Source organism: Eublepharis macularius, chromosome 2, assembly GCF_028583425.1.
Source record: "Eublepharis macularius isolate TG4126 chromosome 2, MPM_Emac_v1.0, whole genome shotgun sequence".
NCBI classification, from domain to species: domain Eukaryota; kingdom Metazoa; phylum Chordata; class Lepidosauria; order Squamata; family Eublepharidae; genus Eublepharis; species Eublepharis macularius.
The window spans coordinates 147,427,454-147,449,810 of record NC_072791.1 but is presented as its reverse complement, the minus strand read 5'-3'; the positions used below and the strand labels follow the sequence as shown (position 1 = coordinate 147,449,810).

Below are 22,357 nucleotides of genomic sequence, written 5' to 3'. Positions count from 1 at the left end.
GAGCCCTGTCCTGGCATATGGATTCCTACAGTTTCCCTCCAACCTTGTTAAATATATTATTCCCTGGGATTTTACCATACCATCTCATTCATACACACACCCCAGCTCTGCCTTTCTTCCGTCTAGCAGAAGCAGCACCTTCATCAAAGAGCAGGGTCTGAATTTCTCTTGGAACACGCTTTCTCTGTTATGCATCTTCTGCAGCATCTCTCTGACTGTGTGACATCATCACTGACAGAAGCCAATAAGACCCCTCTTTCTCCTTTCCTTTGAAGAGTGCTGGAGCTGAGCAGCCAGGTCAAACAAGCTGTCATCCCCGCTCAGCCTGTGGGGCTGATGCAGCTGAGTGTTCAGTTGCTAGGGACCCGTAGGCTTTGGAGCAAGCACACCAGCTAATCCCATGCAGGGAATGGGGACCATCCGGCTGGGGAGAAGGGCAGTGATGTACACAGTGGAAACCATTCCTAAAGGGAAGAACAGAGTGCTGGGGGTGAGTGACAGAACGGTGGGGGAACATTTGGGGGAGGGAGCACTGTGGGTGTATGGAAGAGCACGGGAGGGGTGGAAGAGACTGGGGAGGCTTCACTTGCAATGGCATCTGAGCTTGCTTCTTAATTTCAGGGACAGCATTATTCTAGCTTTTGTGCATGTGTGTGTGTGTCTGTATGTGTGTGTGTGCGCGCGCGCAGGAGAGAGGGAGAAGAGAGGGAGAAGCACTCAGGTCAGATAATCGTAATGGTCTCCTGAACTAATTTGTAGATCTATTAAGCCCCTCCTGTCTTGGATTAGTGGGGATTTATGGGCCATTTGGTTGAAATCCCTTTCTCAGGGCAGCTCATTCTCAGGATGATCCTGACCAGCCGTGTGTGTGTGTGTGTGTGTGTGTATATATATATATACTGTGTGTACATATAAGCAAGCTAAATGTACCCTGAAGCAGTGATTCTGAAGCCAGCAAGGAGCATGGCACGAGACAACTACCTTCTACCTCTGGTATATCCAGTGCCTGAATCTGTGTAGGCGGGACACAGATTTCAGTTTAAATTTAGAACAGAGAAAGGATGAGTGTTATCACCTTTACATGGAATGCATGTAGGAAAGCAGCATTTCCTAAGGAACAAATTGAGACCACGAGTAGTTTTTACACACAAAAACTGGCATCCCAAAGGCCTTAAACAGTAAGTGGGACCTCCTTATTAAGGAAGAATATTCCACTGAATAATTTTTTTGGCAGAAATAACAAGGGAAAGATGTCCCCTTTATGCCCTGCTTGAGGGAGTACCAAAAACCTCTGGCTGGCCAAAGTTGGAAGTAGAATGCTGGATTAGATGCATAGTTGTTGTGATCCAGCAGGGCTGTTCATGTTTTTTCAGAAAAGCTTGGCCTGAAGACTGTTTAGAAATTTGACCTAGAAGCCCTCACCAATAATCCCAGATGAGTGTGCACATGTGCTGGCTGTGATTTAGTTGTGATTATGTTGTGTCGCTCTGCCTATGCCAGGACCATTATTATTTCATTTGCTGAAGCCAGCATTTGAGCCTAGCTTTTAAATTGGATAACTTGGAGAACGCTGTTAAGTTCTGGTTCAAATTAAGGCTTGTCTCTGATCCCAGACACAGGGAGAATTTCTCTATCTTAACTTCTACACGTTAAGGGCAGTTGGAACACTCTCGCATGACTTTCGCAGTGACTGTGGTCATATGGAGAAACAGCTGTAATATCCTCTACTAACAAATGATAGCCAAGGCTATTTCTGTGGTGGTGCCTCCCTGATGAAACTCCTTGCCTGCAGCAATTCACCTGGCACTTACTTTTCTTAGGTGTCAAGTCTGTTTCCCCAGACATTTAGTGATCTTTAGAGGTTTACTGCTTTACTGGAATCTTTTGCTGCCTTTTAAAACTTACTTTAAATTGTGGCTGTTACTAATTCAGCGTTTCAGCTGGCTTCTTGCTCATTATTCACTGCTGTTTGTTTTATTGATGAATTGTTATGGCGCTTTTTTATTTTATTATGTATGCTTACTTTTTGTGAACCTGAGTTAAAAAGGCAATCCAGAAAATGTATAAACCCTAAATTTCCTCTGTCTCAAACCCTGACTCTTGACAGAGTCTTGGACAAAAAAAAAGCCAGAAATCAATGTGGTGAGGGAAAAGAAAGCTTGACTCTCCCACTACATTACTGAATATACTGGCCTGATATCGTGCACTGCACAACTTTGTCTGTTTTCTTATTCTACAGCAGAAAGAAGATAAAACAAACTTTGGTGCCTTTAAGGTTAAAGCTTAAACATGGGGCAGTGACAAATTGACTTTTTGCAGAACCTGTGGAGTCTTCACACTAATATGCACCAGTCCTACACAGGTGCAGAGAAAGGCAGAGCTGTGCCTTCAGAGGAACCCCATGTTTCTGATTCAGTCTTGTAAGCTACATTAGAAGCATGGATAGCTCCCTTACCAAGGCTTTTTTTTTTTTTGCATCTGCTAAAAATAGGTATGCCGAGATGCCGGCAATTTCTAGATCAGCCACACTGATTTCATTCATTCAGGGTCTATGGTCTTTCCTGACCCCATCTGGAGGATGGACAGGGAGGAGATTAGTGTGAGCTACTGGGCTGGCAAGAGATCAAGATAAGTTAGAAAAGCAGTTCTACTCTCCACCTGGTGTCAGTAGAATCAGTGTCAACACTACATTGTTATGTTGTCCTAAATTATACCTGGCTGAAAAGGATTGCATTTCTGTCCTTCTTGCCTTCAGAAGCTGTCCCAAAGCTATTCATGTGGTGAATCCTGGTTTTCTTTCTTTCACAATTGGTTGGATCCAGCCAGTTTTTAAAAACTTTGTCTCACCTAGTTCCGATCTTTATGACAGTTTTTGTTCCCCCTGCTTTTTGTCCATGTAAGTACTGCAATCCCCAGCATGGCCTTTTTGGGAAGTCAAAGGGGATCACCTCTTACCTTTTTATAGCAGCAATAAAGCTAGTTGGATTCAACCTGATCTACAGTTGCATGGAAGCATAAATGCAGGAAAATGCCTATTAAAATGATGGAACCACAAGACTCACATAGTTTTTTTAAAGGAGGCAGCAAATATTAGGTTACCTTTAAAGCAACATTTGAGTCCAATGGCACCTCAGAGACCAAAAGGATTTTCAGGTTGTAAACTTTTAAGAGTTCAAGCTCCCTTCTTCAGACATGTCTGTGAAGGGATCTGAGACTCTCAAAAGCTTACACCCAGAAAATCTTGTTGGTCTCTAAGGTGCCACTAGACTCAAATAAAATCTACTGCAGACCAATATGGCTACCCACCATCTTTAAAGCAACATCCACAAACTATGCAGGAGGAAGCCCAATGCCCCCAAAGTCATTCTAACTGTATATGGATGCAGGTGGTGAATTGTGCTTGGGTTTTAAAAAAACAACATTCCAAGAAACACAGCCTTATTTAAAATGCATCCCAAGGTAGGATTAAAGGCCACTTGGAAGTCTAGCTAGTGCCCAGACTGGAGCTCTCTTGGGGATTCCATGTCAGCTGCCCTATGATGAGATATAAATGTAACAAATACAGGTGTCTGGAGAGGTATATATACATTCCATAAATAAATAGATAAATAAATGCATCGATTGCTACCAATGAAGACTCAACCTTGGCTAGTTTATTGTGAAAGCTATGAACTTTTGTAGCTAACTACCTGTTTAACTGGATCCATCCATATCACTTAAGAGTGTTTCTTAACTTTGAACAAGTGATCTGGCAATACATAGGGCCCCAGACTTGTCACCCCCACACACTTTCATTTTGTTTAGTTTCTTATTGGTTTCCAAAAAGATCATTAGGAGAAATGCTGCACCAATACTTTCTTCACACATTCCTACCCCGTCCTGTACAGGGTTTACATTGCTTTATCAATTGCCTTTGGATGATTTCTACTCTCCTATTCCACTTTATCCATTTCTGTGATGCCTGGCCTTGATCTTTTAAGTGTTGCCCATGGGGGGCAGGAAAGGGGAAGGCTTGGTCTTCAAGAATCTTTCTTTTTCACCTATGAGATCAACCTCTATCCACTTAACAAAATGCAAGTGGTTTATTTATGTTGCCACACTAGACATGGGCACGAACTGGGGGGAAACTAACTGGGAGGTTCGAGGTTCGTACAGTTTCATGAACCATGAACTTTCATGAACTTGCCCTGGTTCCTGAACTGGTTCGTGAGAATGTCACTTCCAAGGCAGCAGAAGGTCTGCAGAATAGGGGTGTGAGCTTCTGGTTTCCCCCTTGTAAATGCCAGCCGCTTTTCAGCTGATGGGAGGGGAATCCCCATCAGCTGAAAAAAGCTGCTGCTGCTTCCCTGCCACTTTGTTTCCAAAGGGCTGTGCAAAACACCTGTTTTTCTTCTCTTTGCAAAGCCTGAAACATGCCTTGAAGGAAGGGAAAAGCAGCTATTTAATCCTTTCCTGGCTTTTAAAGCCAGGAGGAGAGTGCAGTAATGTTACAATGCTGCAATGCTACAATGTTACAACGTTGCTACACTTTCTTGCCTTTGGGAAAAAAAGAGAGAGAGAGAGTGCATACTCCAAAGGAGGAAGGGAAAACCAGCCATTTAGCCCTTTCCTGGCCTTTAAAGCCAGCAGGGAATAAGCAATCTTCTGTAAACATGGGAAGCAGAACAGATACTGAAATGCTTTAAAGTTCCAGGCAGCATTTGAAAGCAGCAACACTTTTCTTGCATGCAAGCTGTTGCTCCTTTCAAACACCAGCACTTTTTCAGCTCATGGGGGATCTCCCACCCATCAGCTGAGAAGCAGCTGGGTGCACACCTCTACTGCAGAAAGCTCATCTCAGGTCACCTAGGAAACTTATTGATCGGTGCCAGGATGTCTGCAGTGATGAACCAAAAATGAACCAAATGAACCAGCCTAAAGTTCGTCTCAGTTCATCAGAAATGGGCTCTGATGAACAGCTGGTTCACGAACCATGAACCGGCCAGGTTTGTGATAAATTTTGGTTCGTATTTCAGTTTGTGCCCATCTCTATGCCACACTGGCACAATTTTTTCCAATTGTATGGTAGTAGCAGTATTATTAATTCCCTTCTTCGCCAACTGAAAGTAGTAATATGATAGTTAACCTGGGAAAGGCTGTGGTTCAAAGATGGAACATGTGTTTGGTACCCAGAAGATTCCAGTTTCAATTGTGAGCACTGTCAGTTCTAGTATCTCAGGTAGTTAGTGGTAGGAAAGACACCTCTGTACCCCAGATCACAAGCAGTAACTCACTTATAGTTAGGGCTGCTTCATTTTTGACATTTGCACAATCAATACCAATTAAAGTTGAAACATGGATCTAAAAGTGAGTCATTTTACATGTTATCGTATGAAATCATGACAAACCAGGTCACAGTGATCCCAGGTGCAGCCAGTGTGCAGAAAGGGTCAGAGAGTGGGTTATTTGAAAAATGCAGTAGATCATTCCATGTCAGATTGGTACAGCTTGTGATCCAGATGAATACAGAGCACCAGCCATATATTTTTTGGTTTTGGGCTTTCCTAGGAAGGTAGCAAAAGATGACCTTATAAGTGTCTCTGCTGGGCTGCCATACACAGCTGGTGGGTGATACTTAGCTTAGCAGGTCACAGGATGTACAGGTCTAACCTCCAATCATGTCCCATTGTTCCCAGGCGGACTAGAAGATAACGTGGTCAGCAGTGCATTGCCTACTGGGAAATTTGGAAATAATCAGGTTCATCCAACAGCAAACAAAATTTGCTATAGTAATGATTTCTCATTCTTCCCTACTCACTGGTTGTCTTTGGATCAATTTGGCCCAGTTTGGGGTAGACTTTATTAGGTGTCTTGTCTGATCACATTGGAACAATAAAAAGTGTTAATTGGAGCAGATTTTTAAATGTCAGATTTCAATCTGCTAGCAGAAGATATTAACTATTCCCATGAGCATCTGGGAACTGCTTAGAGAATAAACATTGTCTGAAATATGAAAAAAAATAAAAGAAGTAAAAAATTGTGAAATACTTTCTCCATGGAAGGAAGTTATAGAACAAAATCAATACTAATTATACAAATAAGAAGTTGTAGATTCCTGGTGTCAGCTCTTAGTGTCGACAGAAAGAGAGCTGTGTGTGTGTGAATTTAACCCATCAAGTGCCTAGCATTATTCCCCTGATTGTTCCCACAGACCATCCAGATCATGACTGGCTTCATACATATTAGCTTTGGGATCATTCTCAGCACCTTGACCAGTGTATATACCTCATTCTTTGTGTCTGGAGAGATCCCCTTCTTGGGAGGAGCATCCGTGAGTATCATATGTGGGGCTGGACCAATCCTCTGGGGGTAGATGGGGAGAGCTGATGTCCTCCTAACTTCAGGGAGGAGCAGTGAAGAACTTCTTGGTTGGTATGTCAAGTGAGAAACAGATGGGGATGCTATGGGATGGGCACTAGCTGTTGAAGGAAATAGCTACCAACTCATCCAAGTTCCTGGATAAGTGTGATCTGATAGAAATTTTAGTTAATTCTGCAGTCAGACACCATCAGCTTTCTGCCTGGTTTCTGAAAACAGCACAGATGATGTTTTCATCTTTCAAATGCATTTAATCTATTTTGAAACTCAAGTGCTTTTCCTAAAAATGTCCTATATGTTCTTCAGTATGCTAAATTATTGAACGGACTTCATTTATTTAAAATAATTAATTTTGTTGGGCATATTATTTAATTTTATTATACTCTTGATATGGTTGCTACTAAAAATGAAAATGTTTTGGTTTTTGATATATGTTCATTTCTGATTTTTTAAAGTGATTTCTTTAAAAGTAATTTTGATCAGAGTTTTTGATCAGAAGATCTCCTACAAGAGATGACTGTACAAAGTTTGTACTGAGATCCAGTGAATTCTGAGGAATGAATATATCATTTACCCCTAAGAAAGCAACATCAGGGTTTTCAGATCAGTTTCATGCTAGAGTAACTGGATACTTTTCAGAACGATGTGTGAGTGTTTACACACTACCTACCAAGTTCCAAAGACACAATTCCCTTTCTACACAAACCCTCATTACCCAGGGAGCTGTGCTGAGCTTCTCCCTTTATTGCAACAGCCTTGGGACTCAGGCTTATTAAAATGTATTAAGTGTAGGCTATGCCTGGAGCATCTGAGACAAAACTACACAACATGTACATGCATTTAATGAAACCCTGATTTTTTAAAAACACAAAATGCTTTTGGGAAGGGGAAAGGGGCATTTAACTCATCATCACTGGCAGTTTTTTCACTCAACATTGCAACTCCAGCTTCTTTTCATCCCTGAAAGATTATAGATATAAAAACATATAAGGAGAAAAGCAGATGAGGTAAATTTTGAACAGAAAAACAGCTGGCAGGGGAAAGGTTAAAGACCCCCTTTCTTCCCTCCCTTCTCTTTCCTTTACTCAAAAATTGCAGACTCCAGAGAGTGGTTTTGGGTTGCCCCCAAGACCTAAAATCTTTTCTGGATCTGCTAACCAAGGAAAACTCTGCAGCAGATCTACCAGACAGGGCAGCTGCGGAACCAGGGAATAATAGAGATAGGAACAGGTTGTCCCCATTCCTTCTGGTGCAGGATAAGTGATCTGCATTTCTAAGCATATTTTTATCAATCAGGGGTTTAAATCTGAGACCCAAATTGACCTGACACTCCTTATCGGAAGATGTTCCTTGGTTTTAATATGTGCATGCAGTACATACTGTGCAAGTGAAACAAATGAGTTTTTTGGACAGGGTGTGGCTAAGTAGTAGAGCATCTTTTTGTGTGCAGAAAGTCCCAGGTTGAATCCTATCTCCAGTTAAAAGGGTAGTGAGTGATGTGAAAGACCTTCACCTGAGACCTGGGAACACAGCAGCCTGTCAGTGCTATAGCAATAGCACAGGTATCTGACTCAATAAGGACACTTCATATTAAAAATGTGTGAATTGGCTCTGAAGCCACGGGCACATACGCAAACTGTAGAAGTCATGACAGGATGATGTTATGAAGGGAAAAGAGGACTTGAACCTGCTGTCCTTCTACCACAAAGCTTCCTCTACACAAATAGTAGTGCTCATATGACATATACAATAGAAATCCAGTGGAAAACAACTCCCTCCCCGCACAAAACATTTTCCATACTCCAGGGGTATTTTAACAAAGGAGACTTACAGTATAATCCTAAGAAGTAACTCCTAAGACTGGAGTAACTCTGGTTAAGTTTGCCCTATTAAAGTGACTTTAGTGTCAGTCATTTGCAATGCAAATGTGAAGCTAGTATTAGCCAGAATACTCATTCACATTCCAACTCTATTGCCTTCATCTTCTCTCCTGCATTGATTAAAGCCAATCTAGGCAGTCACTTTTTAAAGTGCGGGGAATGGCTATTTAAAAATAAATTTAAAACTACAGCAAAGTCCTTTAAGCTTTGAACATTTCTTGGGCAGGAGGAATAGTTCCTGCCTCGAGCTGTTTTCTTGTGCTGAAACAGCACTGGGGGGAGTGAAACAGGAAAAACAGGAATCCACCAGTGCTGTTTCAGTTCAGGAAAACTACCTGGGGGGAGGGAGTCCTTCCTCCTTCCACAGTGGGGTTCTCAGCCCCAAAGGGCTCTGTTTTATTTTTTAAAAAACATCCCCCCACAGGTGCTGTGTGGCAACAGAGAATGTGGACCCAACTCTTTAAAAAGTGAATGTCTAGTTTGTCCGTTAGAGATGCTGTGAATTTAAGTCTTGCATAAGCCTTGCATACGGCAACAGTCTTGGACTGGTTTAGTACAAATCCTGAAAGAGAAGAATCACCTGAAGATATTACAGTGGCATTCTGTTCACAGGTGGTGGGACCCCAAGGTGCACTATCAGGAGTTCACAGGTTCCCATGATACACTGGATATGCATGATCCTATTACAGGACCGCGTGCATTGTACTCTCAAAATGTGTAGCTGGAAGGCTCCTGCAACATGTGAATGGAGTGCCACTGAAACATCTGCAGAGGGCTAAGGACCAAGGAAGCTATAAACATGTATTGCATATGTTTACATAAGTATGCAATATTATAAATGAGCATTAAACATTAAAACTCCTGGATGATCATCTCATTTCAGATCTTCTGATGTGAGTGAAATGCTTACCGCTGTGTGAACACTCTGTTATAACAACTCCATACTGTGGGCAGCAGCTGAACCCCCTCACACACATCTGAAGGAAATGTGAAATTAGTTAATTCCTCAGGGTCTTATCATGATGTTTTAATGTTCTTTGCTTATTCATTATATTTATATTGTACTAACATAATGCAATATGTATTCATACCTTCCTCTGTCTTCTCTTTCTGGCCTGAGGATCTACTCTCCCCCTTTTCTGTTTCCCCAAGGCTTACCAGTAGAGTCGCCAGCTTCAGGTTGGGTGATTCATGGAGATTTGGGGGTGGAGCCTGGAGAGGGCAGGGTTTGGGGAGGGATCTCAGGAGGGTAAAATACCATCGAGTCCACCCTCCAAAGCAACCATTTTCTTCAATAGATCTCATCTCTATGTCCTGGGGATCTGTTGTAATTCTGGGAAATTTCCAGTCACCTCTTGGAGGCTGGCAATCCTACTTACATTACCACCTTTGTGCCTAATTACTCTCAGGGCCAAGCTACACATGACAAATGACACTTGAACGGCAAGTGGATTTAGTGGAGGGCAAGTGAACAGGGAAAAATACACTTGCTGTTCAAGTGTCATTCGTCATGTGTAGCTTGGCCCTCAGTCAATACCTGCTGGCGCTGTATGATAGGTCTGGTCTATTTTCATTGTGATTTCCATGGCAAGCTGGGGTGATTGACTCATTAAAGGGAAGTTTGTGGTTTTATTTGGCTGTGAGGCAGGAAGACTGGCATGTTGGTGGTTTTGTAGGCCTGAGTATGGTTTCTAGGCAGCAGTGTGTTGTGGGAACAGAAGACACAATTTGAGATACTGGCCGTCGTCACACGGGCCCTTATTTCGTCAGTTTTGCACTAGAAATCATTTCTTCTGTTATCGTTATTAGAATGGATTCTCCCATCTTTTGATGACTGCTTGTGTTTCCAGTGAGTCACATTAAAAGGGAAAAGCGCAATTCGACGTTCAGTCAAAGTGCCTCCAGAAACGGGGCCCTAAAAATCCCGCCCCTTAAAAAAATCGCATATTTGCGCTATATCACTCTTCTATTATACCAGTGTTGTTCTGGGCCAACCCAAAAGCCAACCGTGATAGGTAGCAGAGGTTTCCCGCTATAGCGCTATACGGCTGACGTTTTTTTAAAAAAAATTACTTTGAGGCTTAATTGCGGGTCGCGCTGGGGCTTGTGGGAGTATAGGGCAGAAGAATCAGTGTTAGGTGAGACAGATGATCGGGGAGAGTGAGCGTTTTGGTGTTGCGAAGCGTTCATAGTTGATCCAGGGCATTCACATGGAAGTGGATAAAGACGACATAAAGAGTCAAAAAGCTTGAATTGGGGAGAATGGCGAAATTGCAAGAGAGCTGGAATAAGGTGAGCATTCAGCGGGAGATGGCACTAGTTTGGCGCTAAATTTATGGCCATGTGATGACGGCCACTCTTTACTTAGCTATTAATTTATAGTGATGACCCATTACAATAGAGTGGGGTGGACTTGTTCTTACTGCCATCTTCCCTTGCATTGAAAAGAGGCGGTGCAAGAAAACAGGAGTACTCTATGCCAATGCCAACCTGCACACCAAACTGAAGTCTGATGGGGGATCATGTTGGGCTACCATCTGGCTCTGCCACTGCAGTACTGGCTTCAAGCTGGTATGTCATATGGCTTCTCTGTAGTGGTTGTGATATTAATGCACAGCCATCCTTGTACAGTATTACCTCATGCTTACCTTATGTCGTATGTTCAATTTTTCCATCAAATTGTCACTGCCTGAAGTAAAAGGAATAGCATCAACACTGAATAGTGTGTTAGTAATTCTGAGCATACTTATTAGGCAGAAAATCCTATTCAATTATGGAGCACTTATTTAGTATACTTTTATCCCAGCTCATGTAAGTTTCCCAGAGGCGTGCTAGCGGTGGACAAACTTCTGGTAGTTTCCCCCTCTTCCTGACAATTGCTGGTGATCAGCAGGAGGCCACAAGCCACCTAGTGATCTCCTGCCACTGGCAAGCAACCTGGGAAACACGTGGTATGAACTCTTCTGACTGGCCATGACGACATCACTTCCAAAAGTAACGTCATCATGCTGGCTGTGGGAGCGCTCCCACACTTCATGCAGGGCTGATTTCAGCTCCAAACAGGCCTATTCTTAAAGAATTGGACTGGCGCAATAAGTCCTGGCAGCCCATGTCATTCTTCTTGCCTCCATGTTATCCTCACAAAACCTCTTTTGGGTAGGTTAGGCTGAAATAGAGTGACTGCCCTAAGGTCACCCAGGCTTTGTGGATTATTGTTGTTGTTTCCATATTGCAGATGAAGACTAAATGACTTTCTGAAGGTTCCCCCAGGAATTTGTGAGGTGACATTTGAACTAGATACCTCACAGAATATAGCTAATTCTGAGCGAACCTATCAGTTGCCAGAGTTGGATTTTACACAATTTGGATTTTTACTTTGCAGTGATGCAATGCAAGAAAGAAGAAAGGACAGGGATCTCTGGAAGTAATAGGACTGTGGGAATTGAAACTAGGATATATGGGTGAAACTGTGCAAAGTAAGGCAGTCCCATCCTTGTACCAGTGAAAGTCCTTTCCCTCACACCTTTTTCTCCTGATCTTCCAGAGGAGGATTCTCAAATGTTTTGAAACATGCCCACAACCATAAAGACTAGAAACATGTTTTTTAAGAATGAAAGTTGCTGTTTTCATGCAGCTGTATGTAGCTTTAGGTTTGGACACTTTAGGAACAATCCTAAACAAGTCTGCTTGGAAGTAAATCCCGCTTTATTTAATGGGACTTACACCCAGGAAGGTGTTTTTAGGATTGCAGCCTTCATTATACAGTAGACAATGCATACTTATTCCTCTGCTACCTTTATGCCTAACCACAATCCTCTTCAGGCATTTTAGGTGCACACAATGAGAGCACATGTCAAAGGACACAATTTAAAATACTGTTTTCTAAATTTAAAGCCCTAAATGGCTTGTGGCCAGGGCAGCTGAAGAACAGTCTCCTCCCATATTGTCTAGCATGCCAGTTAATATCTGCCTCACAAGCCCTCTTCTTTGTGCGACTGCCTTCAGAGGTGGGCAAACTCTCGGTGATTTGTCTCTCTGCCTGGTGATTGCTGGTAATCTGCAGGAGGAGGCAGGCTACCTGGACATCACCCCCATTGACAGGTAGCCCAGGCAAATGGTCGTGTGTGTGCTCCTGCACCCTGTGCAATGACATTGCTTCTGGTTACACTGGAAGCAATGGCATCTCACAAGAGCTGATTCCTTAAGAATCAGTCCGAAACATAGCATTTTCACAGTGTAACCAGAAGTGACATCATCACACAGGGTGTGGGAGCATGCATGTACTAGTGCATGCACAAAGTCAGAAAGAGTAAGTACTCACGCCCCCCCGCCCAATTCCTACCAGTTGCCAGAAGGGACCTTGTAACCCTGGTGGTGCTGGCAGAAAGTGCTTTCAAGTTGCAGCAGACTCATAGCAGCCCCATAGGGTTTTCAGTGCAAGAGATGTTTAGAGGCGGTTTGCCATTGCCAGTCTCTGTGTTGCAACTCTGATTTTCCTTTGTGGTCTCCTATCCAAATACTAACCCTACTTAGCTTCTGAGATCTGATGCAATTGGCTAGCCTGGGCCACCCAAGCAATCCTACCTATGCACAGATTCTAACTGCTGCAATCATCTCCTTACCCTCCCTGTCAGTTGTTCACTGTACATTCTTAAAATGTCTGAAAAGAGCGTGAATATGACGGAGGAAATGTGGCTGTTCCTCACCCACATATCCCCTTCCTGTGTTTCCCTGGTAACATCTAGAAAAAGAAATATGTGATTGTGGTCATCTGCTCAATGTTCCCTATCCCCAACATGCAACACTGCCAAATAAGTGGAGTGATGGTGGTGGGAATGCTAAGCAGAATGATGTCATGTCATATTTTTCTTTTGCTGAATGTTACTGGGGTGTTGCATGAAAGAAACTCAGGTTAGTGGCAGCCCCCATCATGTCTAGTTAGGTCCTATATTATTGGGTGCGTGTGTTCAATTCTTTTAATTTTTTAAAGGTGTGCCATACTAGGACTCTTGTCACATTTCATTTCTGTTCCACTTTTGTCCCTCACTGTTTCCTTACTAATTAATTGCCTGTTCTTCTATCTTTCCCCTTTCTGGAAATGTGGGCTTAGGGTATTCATTGTTAGTTTTCTAAATTTGCAAAACTGTATTCATGTACATCCTATCCACATTTAATGTCATGTGATGAAAAGGGGGAAAGAAAACTTTGAGGAGAGATTGTGGGGTAGTTCCATTCTGAGTTTATGAAGCTAGATTGAGCTTCTGCTAAAAATAACAGCCTGAAGCCATTACAAAGGTGTCTGTAGTAAAAAACTGTATGAGTGCAATGGCATGAATTTAGGATCTGAAAAAACAAAGGAACAAGTGCCACTGTGTGGAGGTTTGTGGGGGGACAATGTCCAGCAAAAAGACAGCATGCAACTGTGCCCAGACCACTTACAGAAAAATCTTATGCAAGTGTTCACATTTGAAAAAGAAAAGGTTCTAAATATGGATTGTGATTTAGAAAAGTGCCTGCAGTTTTCTGTAAGTAACCATGCAGACAACAACAACCATCTCATCCTCAAACTGGAGGCATTTTGAACTAGGTTTAGAACAACTGCAAATAGAACCTGCTGTTTAGGGATATGTGGGCTGGAATTGTGCAGTGTCTATGTGCTCTCCTACTGTCAACCTGTGACTGTCTTTTTTGAGCAGTTTCATCAACTTCTTTTCCTCATTGTCATGTTGCTGTCTATTGATGCATCCTCATTTCTCCATCTGCCATTCTCTAACCTGTTCACCCTTACATTCCCACTTGCCAGCCTGTTTTTCCCTAGATGTGTTTAGCATTTTTTGTATTGTGTCACAGTTTCATATGCAAGGCTTAAAATGGCTCTTGCTTTAAATGGTTTGTGATTTGAACAGGAAACCTTCACTGGGCAGAATGCACACTGGCATTACAAATGCTTCTCCTCTGCTTCATTAACAATAACCATGTGTTTTTTAGGTACTGTCTGCACAGCCACCTTCTTTGTGTGCAAATATTTTCTATTTTCAAAATTCAGCTCAAAATTAGCATAGCCAAAGAAAATATTGGGTGGAAAATCATTTCACTGAGTATTGGCATAGTTCTGCCCTCATTAACCTTGGTCTCATTTGCTCCACACCTTTTGAAAATCCATTTGGTGGTGGCAGCAGCAGATGTTCCTATTTACAAACGGTCAAGAATCACATTTTGAGATAGGATTCTGTTAGTATTGACTAAAATCATATGAGTCATGACAACAAATCAGATTGAATGACATTAACAGTCAATGAGGCCAAGGACTGTGAGACAAAGAAGAAGGAAAATGGTATTTAGAAGAACAATACTGAGATGTTGCAAACATGTGCTCAATGTGTTAGATATTGCTGAAAATTGGAGACTTGTTCAACACTCACAAAACAGTTTTGGCTCATCCCTATTATCACATCAGCAACCACTCTGCACTGTTCTGTGACTTCAAGCCATAGGTTCTATATCATGGCTCAGACTTGAGCAATCATGTGCCAGGATTTCATGTGGCTCCAGGACAGGACAGAGGTGTCAACTATCATACATCCTGCATCTCTAGCTTCTGCCTCATAGCTACTTCCCATCAAAGGAAAGTGAAGGACAGCCTTACTTTTGATTTTGAAACCCTGAAGATTGAAGGAGAAGATTGGGAAGTTAAAAAATAAAATAAAATATTAGAACACAGAGATTACTTACCCATAGAAAGGCTGATAGTCTGCTCAAATAGTGAGCTTGCTGTAAAGGATAAAAGAAGTATGGCCTCTCTCTGTTTCTCTTAATCTTGGGTCTGAATAATGAAGATCACCAATAAGGATGATACCAGTCTTCTTCTTCTTCATTTCTACCACAGCTGTCTGAGGTGGGTCCTGTGATGGTGGGAAGGAAAATAACAGTGTCAATCACTCACTTGCTTTCTTCCTCCCAAACAGTATATTGTCTCTGGATGCCTCTCCATTGGTGCTGAGAAGAGCCCTACTGAATGTGCAGTGAGTCAGTTTGATATTTTCCCCCTTTTCTGCTATTGTTCTTTAACTGTTCATCCCACTCAGATTGAACAGATAAGATTTCTGGGTTTAATGGATCATAGAGAATCATCTGAAGAGTTAGTGTCAACGAGTGTCCTTTCAAAGCAAGAATTGGGGCCTGATTGGTTTTTCATTAAGTATGTAATCTTATTTCATGGAATCCCACTGGGGTTTCATACTATCCTTTCACATTTTTGTTTTAATATATATTTTTTAATCTGTTGCTGCCCTGAATCACGTAAAGTGATGTGTGGACAGTGGTTTCAAACAGCATTAATACCCATTTATGAACCATATGTGAAGTGCTATTTCCCTTTCAAATCTCACAGCTTTTTCTGGTGCCATGCTTTTTTAAAAATAAAAAATAGTTTCAACTTTTGTAATATATTGATATACCAATAATTATCAGGGTTTTTTTAAATGGGAAAGAATACACTGGAAATGGGCATGAAAATAAAAAAGGCTGTGCTATTAAAAGCACAACAGACATTTCAAACACTAGTCTGAAATGAATCATAAATGGACAGAACACTTGAATAACAGGGGAAATGTGTTTTTTAAAAGCCTCAACCCTGCATTGCATACGGGTCTGGGACACAAACAGCTTTGCATGAAAAGGTTAAAAAAATCTGTTAAGCACCATCAGGCAAAACAGTTGTATCTGAAATCACACAAAAGATCCATTAGCAAACAGCAGCCAAAACGGTTTACTAAGGCAATTTGAACAGTTCCTATATGTAGAGGGACACTTATTTAACACATCTGTGTCCCACCTTAACTCCAAGGAGGAGTTCATACCTTTGCAGAAGAGGGCAACACATACATCACACAAAAGCATGTAATATAAGTTAGGCTGAGAAATAGTCATTGACCAAAGGTCATCCGATGAGATCATTTGTAATTAGGGATTAGAAGTCACTTCTCTACAGTCCAAATACAACAATCTATCCACTACACTGCACTGGCTATTGTAGGTGCATCTATTTCTATATACTCAAACAATGAGGATAAGTCTTCAAAAGGAGAAACCCATGTAACATAACTGTTTCTAGATAGTGCTGCTTCTGCACACATGCAGTCTAATCCCTGAAATATGAAGTGGTGCCTTCCAGGAATAGTTGTGATCAGCTGTTTGTCTACATTCACACTAAGTTCTGCTTTACTCTGCACATAAATCGCTAGGCTCTTCCAAAATGTGAGAAATCTATTACTCCAAATGGTTTCTGAGTACAGATACCACCTACTAGAAGGAGGGGGATATAATCATCTTAAATAGTATGACTAAATGATTAATATATTGGGCAATAGGATTGACAGGATTTTCTTAGCTGGTGTGTTTTACACAGCCCTTCCTCCAAAGAACTCAGGGTGGTATTGATGCTTCTTCTTCATTTTAGCGTTACAATAACCATGAGAGGTAGCTTAGGCTGAGAGTATTTGACCAGCCCAAGCACAGCCAGCAAATGTCATAGCAGAGTGGGGATTTGAACTCTTGTCTCCCAGATCCTAGTGTAACTAACCACTATACCACACTTGCTCTTGAGCAGACAAGGCATCCAAGGAATACTCTGGCAAATATTTATGAAACAGGAGAGGGTTTTTTAAGGGAACACACTGGTGGGTTTATTTCTTATGCAATGGAGCTTATATCCTAGAGTAAGTTTACTTCAGTCTCATTTGTGTAACGGTGAACTGGCACATTGTCCATATGAAGTCAGAGTTCAGTAGGCTGCTACGTGAAGTTTAATTATGTGCAGACCATTTGTCGGAGGGCAATGAGAGGATGGGACATATTGTTCTGTGCTCCCTGCTCTCCTGACTGAGTTCCAGGGGAAGCACATCCTTAGCTGGTTCCCTTTGGAGGAGAAAGGTCTAGAATCTTGTGGTGTTCCTGTAATGCTTTGTTTACACATGTAGAAGTCAGGAGGAAGCAAAGAGGCACTTTAGGATCCCACAGAGAAAATCCTGTATGCACAAAGTGCTTAACTTAACTCATGTCTGCTTCTCTGCCTCTCTGTTACTCACTAACAACTGTTTTTTCATCACACACAGAGACATGTTCCCCCTACCTGTTTGGGAGGTGTAACCTTGTCCAAGCTCTGATAAGAAACTAACTCCTATCTCCTAACAATTATCCCCACACTGAGGAAACATTCACAGTTGTTGAGGAGCATTAAGGTTCTCTTTTGTCACCCTGGCTCCAATTCTCTTAGGCCATATCTATTCATATTGATTGGATACCAAAGCACACAGTCTGTCTATTGTAATATCCCTTCCTCTTCCTTTACTGCAAATTAAATTTACTGCTCCCTTCAGGATTTAATCCCTGCAAAGCAATATGTGGATGCCAACTGTTGCTTTATTTCCTTTTATAGTGACTTCTGAACCAGTTACTGTTTAAAAATTCCCTCTGTATGGAAATAAGGAAGACATTTCCTGTTTCTGCCATAGGCTGCAAAGTGCATTCTAGCCCATCCCTGCCAATTATTATTAGGAATACCAAGATTTAGGTCAGCACACATAACAGAGTCATTCCCACTGAATCAATGAGACTGACACCACACAGTAAACATACATAGGACTGGGCTGCAAGACTTTCATTTGTGTGATTTCTGAGTGTTTTCAGTCTCCACTGTTACGAGAAAAATGATGAAGGAAGTCTTTGGGATAAGGTATTGTACCTCTGGGGAAACAGATTAATCCACTGCATGGAACACTGAGATTTTGCACTGAGAGGAGTGTAGGCTTAGGTCATCAAAGGCTATATAGAAAATAGCTTTTTCAGAGAGTTGTGGGTGCACATGGCATGCACACCCACCCTGCTGTTGTACACAGATAATGAAGGTTTTGGGGGGTATTTCAAAACCCACTTAAAGAATTTGATCAGAGATGTCAATGGACCAAAAGAAATGAGAATGTACAGAACATGAAATGGTACGACAATGGATCCTCTGGAGCAAAGATTTCTGCTGGGGGGCACTTTTGCCAGTTCTCCCCTCCCATAGCAGATCTTCAATTCTCCCCTGTCCTAGGTGTCCCCTGTCCCACAAGAGTAGCATGGGGGGATTTACAGCTGCAGTGGGAGGGGAAGGAGTACGCTCCATTCAACTGACACAAATCCCTTCCATCAGTGGAGATTCTTCATGAGATCCAAATCATAGTCTCTATCATAACACCTTCAGTTCCTATATTGATTACTAGCTTGATTCCTGTGCTTCGCTACGGTATTTCATACTTTAAATCCAGTTATGGGTATGTAACATTTTTTGGTTTGTGGGGTTTTTCCAGTTGATTTTGTACCATAGTACCCGAGCTTCAGAAAGGTGTTTGAATAAAGCAAAGCGTGTTGAGGGGATGAGGTGTGGAATGTTGTGAGCCCCAATCAGCCCGCATATGCAAATAATAATATTATAATAATAACATTTGATTTATATACTGCCCTTTAGGACAACTTAATGCCCACTCAGAGTGGCTTACAAAGTATGCCATTATTGGTTGTTGTGGGTTTTCCGGGCTGTATTGCCGTGGTCTTGGCATTGTAGTTCCTGACGTTTCGCCAGCAGCTGTGGCTGGCATCTTCAGAGGTGTAGCACCAAAAGACAGAGATCTCTCTCAGAGATCTCTCTCAGAGATCTCTCAGAGATCTCTCAGAGATCTCTGTTTTTTGGTGCTACACCTCTGAAGATGCCAGCCACAGCTGCTGGCGAAACGTCAGGAACTACAATGCCAAGACCACGGCAATACAGCCCGGAAAACCCACAACAACCATCGTTCTCCGGCCGTGAAAGCCTTTGACAATATGCCATTATTATCCCCACAACAAAACACCCTGTGAGGTGGGTGGGGCTGAGAGAGCTCCAGAGAACTGTGACTAGCCCAAGGTCACCCAGATGGCTTCAAGTGGAGGAGTGGGGAATCAAACCTGGCTCTCCAGATTAGAGTCTCACGCTCTTAACCACTACACCAACCTGGCTCTCAGTTTGACCTTGAAAGACTGGCCCAATCAGGGAAGAGTGGCCAAGCTGGCCCTGGGTAGGGGCGCAAGCAGGCAGCAGCCTGCCAGCCACACAGGGAAGCTATATCCCTTTGGGAAAAACATTTTACCCCTGTTTACCCCCTTAGGGGGCGAATTTCTTAAAATCCCTTCTTAGTGGGTGTTTACATCATGAAAGGAATGTTCTCCCCAAATTTCATGTTTCTAGGTCCAGGGGTTTGGGCTGGGTGTTGATGAGTCATATATATATATTCTTCTGTGTCCAGAAACCAAACTAGTGTTGCACACTAATAGTAGGTAACTGGCTGGAGACAGGGAGGTGGGGATAATGGGGGGCGGGGAGTGGAAGCTGTTGCAGCCAGTGTGGTGTCGTTTCCAGGCTAAATCCTGGCTTTTCTAGGGTTCAACAGAAACTGTGTGGTTTCTGCTGAATCCTAGAGGGATATGACATCACTTCCGGGTTGGGTCCGTTAATGACATCATATCATTGCTGCAATGGCATTTTAAAAATTATTTAGTTACTTTTTAATTCATTATTTTTAATCCCAGTGGCCTACTAAGCAATGGTGGAAATCAGTGGTTTGCAACAGGAGGCGGCTACAGTGGGAGACCTGGCAAGCTTGAACTAATCAGTTTCTGTCTCTGACAGTCTTGTTATTTGTGTGCAGTGCGGTGCCATGATTAACAATTGACATAGGGTTTGAAGCACAGAGAGATTCCAAAAGACCTCAGATGGTGAAGAAGAGATTGAGTAGGCCTTCCAAGTTGCACAACCACTAGCACACTATTTCACACTGTCCTCCTTCCAGCAGTAACTTGCATTCAGTATTTGTGTTTTTCAGGTGAAGGGCTCCCAAGCCATGAATATCATTAGTGCCATCTTTGCATTACTTGGAATACTGACTTTTATAGTAGATCTGAGCATAAATGGGCAATTTCATTCTGAAGATAATCATCACTATTCCTTGGTCATGGTAGGTTTCTACACCTTAATAACAGCCTTGCCCCCAGAAATAATAACCTTTTGGGAACTAGCAAAAGACTTAGGGGGATTTGTACATTTTTATGTCTCTCTTTTTATTTGAAAAAAGTGGAGAACAAATACTTATAGCATTAGCAGGTTGCTTAGGATGTATCCAGATGGCAAACTAGGAGGGAGGGTTATCAGAGATGCAGATCCAGGTGCTTATTGCTGGCAACTTTTCTCTGCTGCCTTTCTCCTCTGATTGTAATCATATGTAAAAGTTACAAAATAATATAGAAGTGTACCTCAAAATGGGATAAAAGAAGAGTCAGTAAAAAAGGAATCAGTACTATCAACAATCAATCAGTCAGGCTGTAAGGCTAGTCCAAGGGTTTTTTGCACCCTAAGTGAACTTTGTGCCTCCCCCCACTTATTACAGAAGAAAAGTGGGAAGTCTAGAATGAATGTTTTACTTACTGAATGTTCAAAATGAATGATGTAAAAATAAAAACAGATAAACTCTTCAAAAGCCCTCCATATTCCAGTATGGCAGATGCAGAAGTTCAGAGTCCATACAGGGTCTCCTGTGGAAGTGTGAATCCTCCTTGGCCTCACTCAGCACTTCCAGAAGAGGTGGTGGATGATGCAGGGGCTCAAGCTGCAATGCCTTGCTCTGCTGCCACAGACAGGCATGCCACCAGGGTGGGTGGCCAGGGCTGAGGCAAGGCCAGACCTCAGTGAGACCCACATGTGGCCAGGGCAGGAGGAACCCTCCTTTCCGAGCAGGCTAGCTAAAGGACTAGTGACTACTCTCGCTGCTATATGACATGACATTGTAAGCTTTTGAGAGTCAGAGCTCCCTTCTTCAGACACTTTGGAGCTCTGATTCTTGAAAGTTTATGCCCTGGAAATCTTATTGGTCTCTAAAATGCCACTGAACTCAAACCCTGCTGTTCTACTGCAGGCCAACACAGCTACCCACTTAAAACTATTCTGTGGAGGAAGATGCCCTTAAGGGCTGGTGTTACTCCCCATCTCTTCATCTTTCCCATCTCAAGTTGACTGATTTAACACCATTAAAAACTTTGAAAGGTTCCTCCTGATTCTGGGGACTGATAGTGCTGGGAACAACACACAGCCTCTTCCACTGCCCCATCTTCTTACTCATACTTTCAGCCACAAACACAATCTCAGAGAGCTTGCACATTAAAAACTCTGTTTGCTCAAGTAAAATAATCTAGACTAGAAGAACATTCTGAATTAGAGTATCATCTGCTCTTAGCAGCTCGACACCCACACAAAGTCAATGTCCACCAGGGCCGAATTCTGCCATTATAAAAAGGAAACCTCTCTTTGACATGTGATTTACTGCATGAAAGATCTTTCTGGTATATTCACTCATAAAAGAAAAATATGTGTAAATCTAAGTAGAGATCTCTTTCAATTTGTTGAATGGCTTGTAATATTCTTATGTTTTCTTTGTGGAATAGACGGGCAACAGGATTGCCATTGTGTTGCTGACATTCACGATTCTGGAATTTTGCATCGCATCTGCCACTGCCTATTTTTGGTGCCGGGCAACTCGCTCTGACTCCAACGAGGTGACTATGATACTCACCAGGATGATAACCACATCTTTCTAATTGTATCCACCCAGTCTGGGAATTCAACAACAGTGCTTGCTTTTGATGTATTCTGCTTTAAGTGCATGATACGTGTATATGTAATAATTTGCAAGGAAGAAGATGCCAAGGCTCTACTGGGATTTAGTACACACCATGCAATTGAGGGGGTCAGTTATTTCAGGCAATTAAGAAGATGGCTTTGGTTGGGATAGGGATAAGCAGTATGATAATTCCAGAGTTAGGGATGTGGAAGATGATGGGAATACAAATGAGACTTTCTGCTTCTGTTTTCCAGGCCATATTGATTGAACCAAACACTATCAGGACAGATGCTGAGATCCCTTCCATAGAGTCATCTGCAAATTATCCACCAAATACCAATGATGTAAGTTATGATCTAAAAGTAGAGACTGTATAGAAGACTCAAGGAGGAACATGTTTGAAGAAATTATACGTCTTTTGAGGCAAAAAGCTGG

At 42.3% G+C, this 22,357-nt stretch overlaps 1 protein-coding gene across 1 annotated transcript; it reads left to right on the top strand.

Annotated features, from left to right (window-relative positions):
• Positions 1-400: 400 nt before the first annotated feature.
• Positions 401-22,299, top strand: LOC129323723 (membrane-spanning 4-domains subfamily A member 12-like). Its single transcript, XM_054970352.1, has 6 exons — positions 401-490; positions 6,191-6,310; positions 15,203-15,259; positions 20,135-20,266; positions 21,747-21,857; positions 22,177-22,299. Exons 1-6 carry the CDS (start codon positions 401-403, stop codon positions 22,297-22,299), a joined length of 633 nt encoding a protein of 210 aa, XP_054826327.1.
• Positions 22,300-22,357: the final 58 nt, after the last annotated feature.

What these genes read in the sequence shown, in the direction of transcription:
- LOC129323723 (XM_054970352.1), top strand. Translation starts at nt 401, where the DNA reads ATGCAGGGAATGGGGACCATCCGGCTGGGGAGAAGGGCAGTGATGTAC. An exon ending in CCTTCTTGGGAGGAGCATCC is followed by an intron (nt 6,311 to 15,202) that starts GTGAGTATCATA and finishes CCTCCCAAACAG; the next exon opens with TATATTGTCTCTGGATGCCT. An exon ending in CTCGCTCTGACTCCAACGAG is followed by an intron (nt 21,858 to 22,176) that starts GTGACTATGATA and finishes TCTGTTTTCCAG; the next exon opens with GCCATATTGATTGAACCAAA.